The sequence below is a fragment of the Bombina bombina genome, chromosome 11 (assembly GCF_027579735.1).
Source record: "Bombina bombina isolate aBomBom1 chromosome 11, aBomBom1.pri, whole genome shotgun sequence".
In the NCBI taxonomy this organism is placed as follows: Eukaryota; Metazoa; Chordata; class Amphibia; order Anura; family Bombinatoridae; genus Bombina; species Bombina bombina.
The window spans coordinates 22730180-22744210 of NC_069509.1; the positions used below are offsets into that span (position 1 = coordinate 22730180).

General features: G+C 36.8%; 1 protein-coding gene across 1 annotated transcript in view; it reads left to right on the forward strand.

Annotated features, from left to right (window-relative positions):
* Positions 1 to 14031, forward strand: part of LOC128642117 (uncharacterized) — a 120582-nt gene that overhangs the window by 71484 nt on the left and 35067 nt on the right. Inside the window, exon 7 of the mRNA XM_053694790.1 lies at positions 3405 to 3485. Coding sequence (XP_053550765.1) covers positions 3405 to 3485 — 81 coding nt within the window. The remainder of the gene's footprint in view (positions 1 to 3404; positions 3486 to 14031) is intronic.

A 14031-nucleotide genomic window follows, 5' to 3' on the forward strand; every position in this document is an offset into this window, starting at 1 on the left:
TAAATATGCTTTTCAGCAACAAAGAGAAGACAGAAGGCTTCACATAGTATAGATCATTTCAGCATTAACACGGTCTAAATGGTAAAATGTCAACTTACAACAGTTGAAGCCCTTGTTTGTACTAACAGAGGCTGGTTGTGTTCAGCTCACTGAGGACCTGATATTTAAAATCTTGCTACTCAGGTGAGATATTCTAAGAAGTCTCGTTGGTACAATGAGGCTTTTTATCTTGAGAAATGTTTATGTTACTATGTAGTGATCTTTTTGTGAAACAAACTCCTACATTACAATACACAAGGTCTAAAAATTTCCAAAGATTCTGTGTGATTTCTCTACATGCCGGTGAGGTTTTAACCATCAGACCCTGAAAGATCTGAGAGCTTGTCTGACCCATGACTATCCAGTGCAATGACTTGTTTTTTATACAGCTGTAAACTTGTCAACAGCTCAATGAAAGGCTTCACAAAGTAAATACAAATCAAGAACATATTTACACAGCTTTCACCATCTAACCAATCAATGCAAAGTGTTTCTCAGCTACTCAGAGACATGTTTTTTCAGGGATAATGAACTTTAACTATCAGAATCTTTAAAAACACGGTGACCCAATCATACTCAACCTCATAATAAAGCTACTTCCCCTTACTTGGGTGTTGCCCGAATTAAACTCTATAGCTTTCAAAACCATGAGTCAAGGTGCACAAACATTCTGATAAATGTGCTCAATCATTCCAATAAAGGTGCATAAACATTCCGATAAATGTGCTCAATCATTCCAATAAAGGTGCATAAACATTCCGATAAATGTGCACAAACCTTCCAATAAATGTGCATAAACATTTCAATAAAAGTTAACAATCTTTCTGATAAAGGTGCATAAACAATTCGATAAATGTGCACAAACATTCCAATAAAGGTGCATAAACAATCCGATAAATGTGCACAAACATTCCTATAAATGTGCACAAACATTCCGATAAATGTGCACAAACATTTCGATAAATGTGCACAAACATTCCAATAGAGGTTAATAAACATTTCAATAAAGGTTAACAAACATTCTGTCAAAGGTGCATAAACATATTTTAAAATATACAGTATCAAATATAAAATCCATACAAAAATAATTAAGAATCAACTTCACATGCTACAAAATATAATACAAACAAGAACTGCAAATTAAACATTAAGTAATTTACAGTTTAAAACCTACTTGCACGTGCACTTAACAATCTGTACTCTGAAAGATCAACTGTTCTTTATGATAGTGTAACTTAAAAACGATGACTAACAAGTGCTAAATAATATATATACTCATGTATCCCTCATGGACAGTAATACATTAACACCACGACAAGATTACATTTACGGCACAGGCTTCAGCACAAGCGCTGCAACCCGCGCCGCTCGTAATTTCACCTTGCACATCAATGTATCCAATAAACCCCGCCAGCAGTTCATAAAGTGCCGTAAGTCGGATAAACTAGCGATGTCAAGAAATGAGCATAGATACAAATTTCTGGAGTCGTTAGTGACTTACGGCACCTTAGAAACTGTCGGCACCTAAGAAAAGTAAAAAAAATATCAAATCTCCCGTAAAAGTCTAACACACCTTCCAAAAATAAGCCTGACACGTAAAACCCCTATATCCGCCATCAAACCCACATCGGAACTAATACAAGTATTAACCCCTGAACCAACAACCCCCCACAACGCAATAAGCCTAATTAAACTATTAACCCCTAATCCGACATTAACCCACAACGCAAACTACCTATTAAAGTATTAACCCCTAAACCGCCAAAGCCTGCAACACAAATAAATAATTAAATTACTAAGCCCCCTAACCTAACACCCCCTAAATGAACCCAAATTACCTAAATTACAAAATACTAAAGTTACTATTAAAATAAAAAAACTAATACTACTTTAAAAATAAAAAAATAAACTAAGTATAAAAAATTTAAATACTGGTGTAGACTGTCCCTTTAAGCTACAATTACAGAAAATAAAAAACAAAATTATCAAATTTTAAAAAATTATACCTAATCCCTATAAAAATAAAAAAGACCCCAAAATAAAAACACCCACTACTTAAGAATAAACTACCTGTAGCCTTTAAAAGAGCTTTTTCAGGGCATTGCCCCAAGATAAACAGCTCTTTTACATTAAAAATACACAAAGTCCCCCCTAACAGTAAAACCCCCCACCCACCAAACCCCCTAAAATAAAAAAACCTAACACTAAAAAACCTAATCTACCCATTGCCCTGAAAAGGGCATTTAGCTCTTTTACAAAATGCCTACCCTAATCTAAATAAAATAAAATTCAAATAAAAAAAACCCGAAGTCTAACCCCCAGGTTGGTATTCACTGTTCCTGAAGTCCAGCAGAGAAGGTCCTGTCTTTTTTTATGTTAATGTGACTGATGAATTATAGTAATTAATATGACATGATTCAACTATACTGACTTAACCCTCATGGGCGATGATGCATTAACACCCACTTGTGCAAACTAAGAATAGTTACAAACCAACTCTAATTATATTCTGTAATTCACTTGAGTCTTATCTGGTGGTTCAAAAATAAAATATGACTATTGTCTCATCGTTAGCAGTAAAGCTGTGCAGTAATCAATGCCAAGAGTTGAAGTAAATTTGATAACTGAAGTAAATTAGAAAGTCTTAAATTTGCATGTTATGTGTTAATCGTGAAAGTTTAAATTTGACTTTACTGTCCCTTTAATTGAAAAAGTACAAAAATGTTATATACATTTCAATAAAGCTTGTTCATTTTTTTTCACATCTTTCAACTCTGTTGTACTATAAAATATTTAATATTAGTTTAAAAGTCTAGAAGATTAACAGCAGACCATCCCCATATTGCTGTATACAGTTATATCTGAAAGGGGGTATGTTAGGATTTCTGTGTTTAATATATGTTTTTAAAGAAACTTTCAATAAACTTTAAATTAGCATTTTGTAAAATAAATAAATCAACTTTTATTTCAATAAAAATAAGTTTATCTCATGTAGTGTCCTTATATTAACATGATATGTTTAATATGATAAGTATTTAAAATCCTCAAGATTGGAGACTTTGGGGCTGAATTATCATAGTGCGGGCGAACATGATCCGCTGTAGCATTTCTCGTGAACTGCTTGTGCAATACCACCCCCTGCACATTCGCGGCCAATCGGCCGCTAGCAGGGGGTGTCAATCATCCCGATCATATACGATCAGGAAAACTACGGGGGTAGTTTGAAGCATCCGCTGCTTCATAAATCTACCCCTATATAGTAGTTTGATAAAAATAAACTATATCACAGATATATAGGTGACTGCAGCTGATTTATCTATGTTTTTTTTATTTTTTATTTAATACTTTATCATTTTACTTTACAGGCTTTAGAATTAGAAACACTTCCAGTGCCAGTTAGTACCCATAGATCCAAGCATTCACTGACCTATAAGAGGGTATCACAGGTAGGTACACAGTGTCTGGAATATTCACACAAGGGCTTCACACTGTAAATGATGAGATTAAAATATTAACATAGACTTATTTTTGCAGAAAATTAACCTAAACTTTAGAAAGAAAAGATTACTTACATATGTTGTAATTTGTTTTCAAAGCAGAGGTTGAGACTTTATTGTGAGGCTGCGGAAGGGTAGACCTGTGTGTCCATAAACATCTATATACATGCTTGTCCAACAGAATAACTACCCTTAAAGAGACTGTCTAGTCAAAATTAAACTTTCATGATTCTGATAGGGCAAGCAATTTTTATCAACTGTCCAATTTACTTTCATCATCAAATTTGCTGTGTTCTCTTGGTATTCTTAGTTGAAAGCTAAACCTAGGTTGGCTCATATACTACTTTGACAGTTTTGTCACAGCTAGAGGGTGTTAGTTCATGTGTGCTATATATATATAACATTGTGCTCACGCCCGTGGAGTTACTTATTAGAGGGCACTGATTGGCTAAAATGCAAGTCTGTCAAAAGAACTGAAATAAGGGGCCAGTCTGCAGAGGCTTAGATACAAGGTAATCACAGAGGTAAAAAGTATATTAATATAACCATGTTGGTTATGCAAAACTGTGGAATGGACAATAAAGGGATTATCTATCTTTTTTAAACAATAAAAATTCTGGAGTAGACTGTCCCTTTAATAGATTCTCCTTAAAATGATTAATAGAAATAGAAATTGAAATAGAAAGTGTTGCTTGAAGTCTACTATAAAGTAATCATAATAAAACTGACATAGTCAAAAAGCTATATTCATAGAATCTGGTGAGGGAAATCTCTGTAATGGTGAGATGATGGGGCCGGTTTATGAAAGTCTGGCAGTCATGATACGCTATAGCCAGATATCGCTGAATGCCAAAAGCATACGCTGTTGTATGCTGTCCTCAAAGGTGGTTGCCTTGCACCCCTGTAAACAGCTCTGGGCTGCTCTGTCCATCCTGTGTGCCCATTCTGTGTGGGAATCTTTAGCCAAAATGTGGTCATGCCTGAAGCGCTGTCGAAATGTATCTGGGGTCATGGCATACCGAGCCAGGAGATGTTTCTTTACTTTCTTGTAGTCTCTGCTGTGATCCTCTGGTATGGCCCGGTATGCCTCAGCTGCCCTGCCTGCAATTTTGCCAACTAGTATAGGCACCCACTCCCGGGGTTCAATATTGTATAATCTGTTTCTCAAAATCTTGTAGAAATCCGTCAATGTCTTCTGTCTGATCATCAAAGGTTTAGATGTGTCACCTTTATGCTGCTGGTTGACCCAGTGTTTCTTGTGGACCGTCTGTCCTTTGAACTGTTGTTGAGTGCATTAGTCTTGCGGATGGTTAGCTCTTCCACCATTTCATTCTCTGCAGCCTCCATAACCCGGTTGATTATCTCGATTGAGGGGTTAGGACCATAGAACGTCAAACGCTCCCGCACTTTCTGTGAAAGTTCATCTTTCCCAGTTGCGTGCACTGATGACCCAAAGTTGCTTATGCCTGGGGTTGACTCTCCCTCCTGCTCTGATTCCATCAGAGTGGCGATTAACTCTGGTTTCTTAAGCCCTGTCAGGTCTTGTCCTTTCTGAGTCATCAGTTCTCATAGGGCAATGACAGTCAGTTGCTAATAGTTCCCTGCCATCCTGTTTGCGCTGGGACTTGGCACATCCCACTTCTTGACACCAATGTAACAGACCTGCTACCAAGAACTATGCTGTCCCTTGTCTTTTGTTGCTGATTCCCTCCTGTGTCCCTTAGATACTTGCAGAGAACAGCCCTTGAAAGCTCTGCACACGGATTACTCTCAATTTTATTCAATAGAACAGTATGTTATGTCACAAATGTTGAAATTTGTGACGTAACATACGATCCGCCAGTCTCAATCCAACACAGATCGATGCTTATTACAGATGTTCCGAATACACATTCGGCTCTATTTGACACTTTTTCCCAGTTATCAAACTTTTAACAGCTACTCTCGCGGATATTCCGGCCCAGTGTACCTGATTTTCAATCCGCCACCCTGGAGGCCGCAGATGCCATAGAAATCAATGGGAGTCTGAAAGCACCGAAAGCTTATGTTCGATGCTGCTAGAGAATGAAGCGCATCCCATTTGTTTCTATGGTTGAAAACAAGTAACGTTTACACCTAACACCCTAACATAAACCCTGAGTCTAAACAACCCTAATATGCCGCCTCCGACATTGCAGCAACCAAAATAAACTTATTAACCCCTATTCCACCGCTCCTCTACATCGCCGCAACATAAATAAAGTTATTAACCCCTATCCCACTGCTCCCCGACACCGCCGCCCCTAAATAAATTTATTAACCCCTAAGCCTCTGGCCTCCCACATCACTACCACTAACTAAACCTATTAACCCCTAAACAGTCAGCTCCCCCATCTCCATAAATTTAATTAAGATATTAACCCCTAAACCTAACAACCTGCTTACTTTAAATTACATTTACAACATCCCTATCTTCAAATAAATTTAAACTTACCTGTAGAATTAAAATAAACTCATTTTAAACTATTAATTAACCTACCCTAACTTTTATACTACAATTAAATTAAACTACCAATTAAATTAACTAAAGTAAATATTAAAAAAAACCTAACCCTACTCAAATTATTTAAATATACTATTAAACCTTATTAAAAAGTACTACATTACAAAAATAAATAAAGTCGCTAAGTTACAAACAAAAAACCCCACTAAAAACACATTATCAAAAATAAAAAAGAATTACACCTAATCTTATAGCCCTATCAAAATAAAACACCCGCCCAACAGTAAAACCCACCACCCAGCCAACCCCCCCAAATTAAAAAAACCTATCTAAAATAACCTAAGCTCCCCAATGCCCTGAAAAGGGCATTTGTATGGGCATTGCCCTTAAAAGGGCATTTAGCTCTTTTACTGCACAGACCCTAATCTAAAAATGAAACCCACCCAAAAAACCCTTAAATATACCTAACACTAACCCCTGACAATCCACTTACAGTTATTGAAGTCCCGCTTGAAGGATCCATCCAGCCGGCAAGAAGTCTTCATCCAGGCGGCCTTTTCGATCTTCATCCAGACGGCATCTTCTATCTTCATCCATCCGGCGCGGAGCGGGTACATCCTGAAGACATCCAGCGCAGATCATCCTCTTCATACGGTCGTCGCCGTAAACTGGAACTTGCAAGTGACATCATCCAAGATGGCGTCCCTTACATTCCTATTGGCTGAAATATTTCAATCAGCCAATAGGATTAGAGCTGCTAAAATCCTATTGGCTGTTCAAATCAGCTAATAGGATTTGAGCAGCTCTCATCCTATTGGCTGTTCCAAAGTTTATTTAGGTTGCGGCAGATTAGGGGTGTTTAGACTCTGGGTTTATGTTAGGGTGTTAGGTGTAAACGTTACTTGTTTTCAAAAACCAGGTACGCTGGGTCGGAATAGCCGCGAGCGTACCTGTTAAAAGTTTGATAACTGGGAAAAAGTGTGTATTTGGAACATCTGTAATGACGTAAGCATCAATCTGCTTCGGATTGAGACCGGCGGATCGTATGTTACGTCACAAATTTCAACATTTGCCGGTCTGTAGGCTTTGATAACTAGGTCGGATCAATCTTGCAACAATTACTCTGCGGAATTCTGACGTATTTGCGGTTGAGGCTTTGATAAATATCCCCCATAGTGTTGAATAAGTGAAGAATATTCACATCTTTTTTTGTAACAGAAATTGAGTATTCCTGGATAGTAAAAAAGCATTTGGGTGGACAGTGAGCTTTCTGGGGTGTTTCCAGGGTGTGATCAGGATTTTTAACATAAACCTTAGATAAGCATATATAATTCTTAAAATAATATTAACCCCTTAATGACCACAGCACTTTTCCATTTTCTGTCCGTTTGGGACCAAAGCTATTTTAACATTTTTGCGGTCTTTGTGTTAAGCTGTGATTTTCTTCTTACTCATTTACTGTACCCACACATATTCTATACTGTTTTTGGAGCCATTAAATGGACTTTCTAAAGATACCATTATTTTCATCATATCTTTTATAAAATATGAGGAAAAAATGGAAAAAAACACACTTTTTCTAACTTTGACCCCCAAAATTGTGTATTATGTCTAGCAGTGAAGTGGTTAATTAAGTAGCTTGTAGGGAGCTGGCAAGGGTAATTTTAGCTTTAGTGTAGAGATCAGCCTCCCACCTGACACATAAGACCCCCTGATCCCTCCCAAACAGCTCTCTTCCCTCCCCCACCCCACAATTGTCCCCGCCATCTTAAGTACTGGCAGAAAGTCTTCCAGTACTAAAATAAAAGCTAACTTTTTTTCCAGCATATTTGCATATGCTGCTGTGTAGGATCCCCCAACTTTCCTGACCCCCCCTAAACAGCTCTCTAACCCTCCCCCTCTACCTTATTGAGGGCCATCTTGGGTACTGGCTGCCAGTACCTAGTTTACAATAAAATCATTTTTTTTTGTATTTTTTTTTTTCCGTAGTGTAGCTTCCCCCCCCAAAGATCAAACCCCACCCTCTCCCAGATCCCTTAGTTATTTTTTTAAAACTATTCCTTCTCCCACTTTTAGATTTTTGCCGTAGTGTAGCAGTTCCCACCCGCTCCCTCCCCGTGCACGCCCCCTGCTGACTCGCGGCCCATCCTGGCCGCCAGCAGGGGGGTGTCAGTCAACCCGATCGTACTTGATCGGGTTGATTTGTGGCGATTCCTGTCCGCCTCATCAGAGCAGGCAGACAGGGTTATGGAGCAGCGGTCTTTAGACCGCTGCTTCATAACTGGTGTTTCTGGCGAGTCTGAAGACTCGCCAGAAACACGGGCCCATAAGCTCTGTTCGGAGCTTGATAAATGGGCCCCTCTGAGATTGTAATATACAATGTTTTATTGATTTTTTCCCATTAATTTATTTCTGAAAATTTCTTGGTTTTCTGAATTGCTCTAAGTATCTATAAAGTAATAGGTGCCACCATATTTGTACTTAAGTTTCCCCTTATCTGTTTGCCCTGCTGAAGACAATTAGGGACACATAAAACATGCAATAAAGGGACTGTTCCACACAGCTAATTGTGCTCACGGTAAATCAATAGCACTCCCATATTTGTGCTGGTATTACAAGTTAAAAGTAAAAATGTGGCATGCGAGTAAAACGCTCAGCGGTACATCTGAAGGTCGGCTATAGCGACCACACTAAATCCCTTTCACCATAGACCATTCTATGGGATGCGCTAAAAAACTTTTTCTTTCTCTTGAGCACTAGGTACGCTAGGTCAAGTGCGCTAAATTCCAAGGTGCGCAAGTAATACCTTTCACCTAGATTACAAGTTTTGCGCTAAAAAGGGTGCGAAACAAACACAACAAAAGTTGCGTTATTTCACTACCCATAGTGCTGCCATTATGAGTTTCTGAAAAGTCTCCTTTTCAAGTTTACGTGCTTATGCAAGCTTTTCCCCATAGACATCAATGGGGAGAGAGTGTAAGACAAAAAACTAACACCTAAAGTGCAGAATGGCGATCACTATAACGCAACCCTATTGATGTCTATGGGGAAAAAAAGTTACGTTTAAACCTAGAACCCTTACATAAACCCAGAGTCTAAACACATCTAATCTGACATCGCCGACACCTAAATAAAGTTCGTAACAAAGGAGGAAAACCAATGGCACTACTAGTTTAAGTAGAAGATGAGCTCAAGATCTCTTAGTGTAATTGTGACAAAACCAATCTCACCACTGTACATTGGAGGGCCTGTTATGGAACATTCTTTGGGCAGGGGAACATGGGCTTAAGGATACCCAGAGACTGCATGGAAATATGGAATTTTATATGCTGGACACCCCATGTACTTTCATAACTCTGTCTTATGTCTATGTCACCCTGTATCCATAAATACAGGATGGGTACAGGGTGTGAGTGCCCCTTGTGGGAGCAATTGTGACTCTATAAGCCAAGTGGGCATAAAAGACTTTATAGCTAATAAGAACTGTTCCTATATTCTGTAATAAGATGTATTCTATGTATGTTTAAGATCTGATTGTGTCTCAGGAGTCTGTCTAGGTAAACTGATTGGGTTTTGTGTGATTATGTTAACTAGACTGCCCAACATCAGATTGTCTGAGTACTTAATATGTTAATCTGTTTTACCTGTGAATAGACAATTCTTAGAGGTTTGATGCATTGTTCATATGTTTGCTTTACTGTTTAACCAATGCCCTCTGTAACCTGAAGCCAGGGTTATATTCAACCCCCCCATCTGGGGTCAAAACCTGTATAAATACTAGGCATTCAGCCTTTAATAAATACATTCTGTTGAAACCTGAAAACTGGCTGGTTTGTGAATTGCTGATTCCCTATGCAGGACGTTGTTCCCTGGTATTAACCCTTGGTATCCTGTTGGTACCGTAACAGTAATAGACTCTGGAGTGTGTCCCAGATCAATACTTTATAATAATAGAGTCTGTGGTGCTGTGTACTATATATAAACTTGAACAACAAAATGTGTTTAAGAGAATAACCACAGAAAAGAGTACACTTATAGCACTCAAGAGCTGGTTAAATTACTTGAAAAATACTGAAAAGCACAATGTAGTGAAAAATTAAAGAGACAGCATTAGTCTCCAAGTGTACTGAACCTAACTAAGTTAAAACTTAACATTTATTAAATATACAGTGCAAAAATTTGCGGAAAACAAGAAAATTTAAAAACACTAACCGTAATTGGAGCAAGGATAGGTCTGAAATGTATAGGCTAATTAGACCAATGTAGAGATCTATATATCAGAGTCTCCTCTTTAAGGGCTGTGTGGTGTGGGTACAATTATCCACAATTTATATACGCTCAGAAATTTAGTGCCGTTGGATATATAGAATCTGATCAATTCAAATATACAATTAATTATATGCAGGTATGATGATTAGAAGTACCTCAGTTGGGGTTAAATTTACTCCCACTCTGGTGGAGTTTATTATATTGAGGTGTGTGACACTCCCTGTTAATTTTGCCCACTATTGATTAATACCTCTTTGGACACAATAGTGTGGTTATATCTAAGGAAATAGGTTGCAATATGTTGAAGTGTATAACCTAGGTCTCTAAATAGGTATACGTGAAGAGATATACTGTGTCCAAATTTCTCAATTCCTACAAATAATCGTTAATGTTACCCAGTTGAAGTTGGTTCACTTTGTTTATATAGCTACAAGTTAGCCTATATAATGTAACCAGTTTATTGTGAGTGCACAATTCCAAATTAGATTAATGCAGGGATGCGTGTTACATATTTTCTATAGTTTTTATACCTCAGTGACGGTCAAAAAATACTCGCACTGTAGTAGAGTTTATTGGATTGAGGTATGTAACAGTCCCTTTGGTTCACTCTTAACTGGTACCGCTATTGTACACAATAGTATGGTTATATATGAGTAGCTGGACTATTGTGTATTTCAGCCAAATAATATAACTTGTTGGCTGTGAGTAGAAATTTTCTAGTTGGGTTAATGTAGGGATATGTGTCAATTTTTAATACATTGTAACTGTTTCGGTTGTGCTTGTGCAAACATTGGTTACATTTGGATATCTTGGTTTATTGAATCAAAGACACAAAATTATAATTTTTAAATTGAAGCCTACGTAGCTTACAATGAATATTTGAGCTGAGTTATTATATCATAGGTTAAAGTTTAACCATATAATATTTACTCGCAATCGGATGTTTGATATTTTGCCGATATTTCTGTACTCTATAGTTAGTATTTAAGAGACTGTTTAAATGAATAGATATATCGTTTGATTTGGTTGCTCAATATTTGCGAATAATTTTGTGATTTGATCTGTTGTATCACATAAGCATTAGAGTGATTTAACAGACTGTATTTGAGTCTAAGTACATTATTTCTCAGTATAATATAACATATAATTATAATTTGCGGTATTCAACACTCCAGTTTAATCTATCTATAACAGCGCTATATATCTGCTTTGCTTGTGATCAGAAAATTGTAATTGTCAAATTATAACAAAATTGAGCGTTTTCTGAGCTATACGAAACTCTGGTTGGGTAGTCTATATGTACTTTTGAATCACAGTGTAGTTATCCTGTGGTGTATCGCAACTCTGTGTTTGATCAATAGTCTATATTGCTACAGGAGCACAGGATATAACTACCACTAGCTAAGGCTGTCGGAATATACCCGATAGCTGAGTTACTGAATTTGGCGCTTTCCTGTTATTTTAAATTAAACTGACCGTTAGGGCAGTATCGCTCCTAAGCGGTTTCAACAATTAACAAGTGAGGTTCAAAGCTTAGCCAATTGTGACAGTAACATCAGCTATTTTAAATTAAACTGACTGTTAGGGCAGTAACGCTCTTAAGCGGTTACAGCAATTAACAAATGAGGTTCAAAGCTTAGCCAATTGTGACATTATCATCAGCTAGCCCAATATGCCGAAAGAGACCCTGAATAATCTTGTAATTTTAATAAAGGTTCATTGTTATAGCCATAGTCTAATGACAAATTACCATACTAGCACCAATTTTAGTTAGCCGCTAAAATACAGGAGCTCGCAACGGCTCCTCACCATTTCCCTAAATCCCTAACATGTTTCGCAGTCTAACACGGCTTTCTCAAAGGGTTATCGCGAGTGCACTGTCTGCATACGCCTTATAAACCCTGTTAATAGTTAGCTCCGCCTGGTGGGAGGCAATGTTGATGTTGCGTGCTGATGAATAACATAGTATTGGGGAATTCTGGGGGATGTAGTTTCTAGGGAAACACGTAAATTGCGATACACTTTGCCAGTGTTACCATAGTTGGATCAATTCTTTTTTGGAGCACAAATCATAGCATAGTTTATGTGCTTAATGACCCACTTGACCTAGATCGTTCACATCGTGTTATTTCAGTTTATAAAAATAACTATGAAGTTTGTTAATTTTAGTCTTTTCTTTAAGGCTACAGTGATGACAATATCTTTATAATGATAGTGAAAGATTGTCATTGATTTGAATTTTTGGAGCTTGGAAGTTATAATGAAAGGTTTGAATAAGACTTATATAGTTCCAGTCTCTTGCCTATTGTTCTGTTATGTATAGATATATTATCTTATGCTTGAACATTATAATGAGAGCTTTAGATAAGACTTGTATAACTTGTAAAGTGAGACTTGTATGGTTCCAGTCTCTTGTTTACTATTCTGTTATGTATATATTATCTTGTGTTTACTTCAACTTTACTAAATACCAGAAAATAATAAAAAATTAAATAAAAAATAAATAAATAAAAATATGTGTTCTGTACCACATTTATTTAAAAAAATATATATTGTGTGTGAGTAATGCTTCATATAATCAACTACATACTTATAATAAGCTTGCTCAAAGGGGATACAAAATGTCCATATAGGTGATGGCTTGTGTCAAGTGTGAGAGACAGTAATCTATGTGACTATAAATTGCACTGAGTGCTAAATGTGCCTAATGAAGTTCTGTGCTGGGATTTTGCCTCAGTGCAGAATAGTATTAAATCCTTGTGGGGGAAGTGGTAAGGTCAAAATTAAGGAATGACTTGTTGTTTTAAAAAAATTATATTAATAATATGTGTGATTGTGTGATTCAACTAAAAAACGCCTAATAATATAGTGACAAAAATTGAAAAATATTAAAAAATACTGTAATTGGAGAAGTGGGAAAGGGAGAAAAAGAGGGGGGGGGGGGGAAGGGAACTAAGGGCCAATGGAGAAAGTGAGGCCTACATGTGTTCTGATTAAAATAATAAATTAATGTATCAATATTTATTCAGCAGTGAAAGCCACTGCCTTGAGTAGTAATTAATCTGCTGTTATATTGATTTTAACATATACTATAGTTATACTATCTTTTAGCATATTCGATTCCTGGAATTCCATTATTTTAGTTGTGACTGTCATTAATGATGGCATATATAGTGTGTATGTATCCATTGAAGCCATATTGGTTCCTCCTAGATCATATCATAACTAATAGCTAGAAATTTAATTGCTGCTGTTATGAATTCTTCATTCGTTATAAATTTGTTGTTTTAAATATTATTAATATTTAGGAGGAACTTGATCAGATTGTTGATGTTTTGTTACACTATATGTTTTTCCTGACTCATGTCATTTATATCCTACAAGATTTTTTTATATTGACATTTAGATTTGAAGGTTATAATTTATTTTCAATTGTTAAGTTTTAAAGAAAAGAACTGAAATTGTTTTGTTCGTTAAGTCCGTGTGGTTGAACACTGTTGAGCAGGAATATCCATTTTGTTTCTGCTTGTAATAATCTTGTTTCCAAGTCACCTCCCCGAATCCCTAAAGAGATTTTCTGTAGACCAAAACATTTCAATTCATTTTGTCTCGATTGATGATGCTTCAGGAAGTGTCTAGCTACTGACGTGATTTTTGTGCCTTCTTTGAGGTCCTTATCAGCGTTTTTGATGTTCCTCAGGTGCTCCTGAAGTCTGGTTCTTATTTTTCTTGATGTCATTCCAA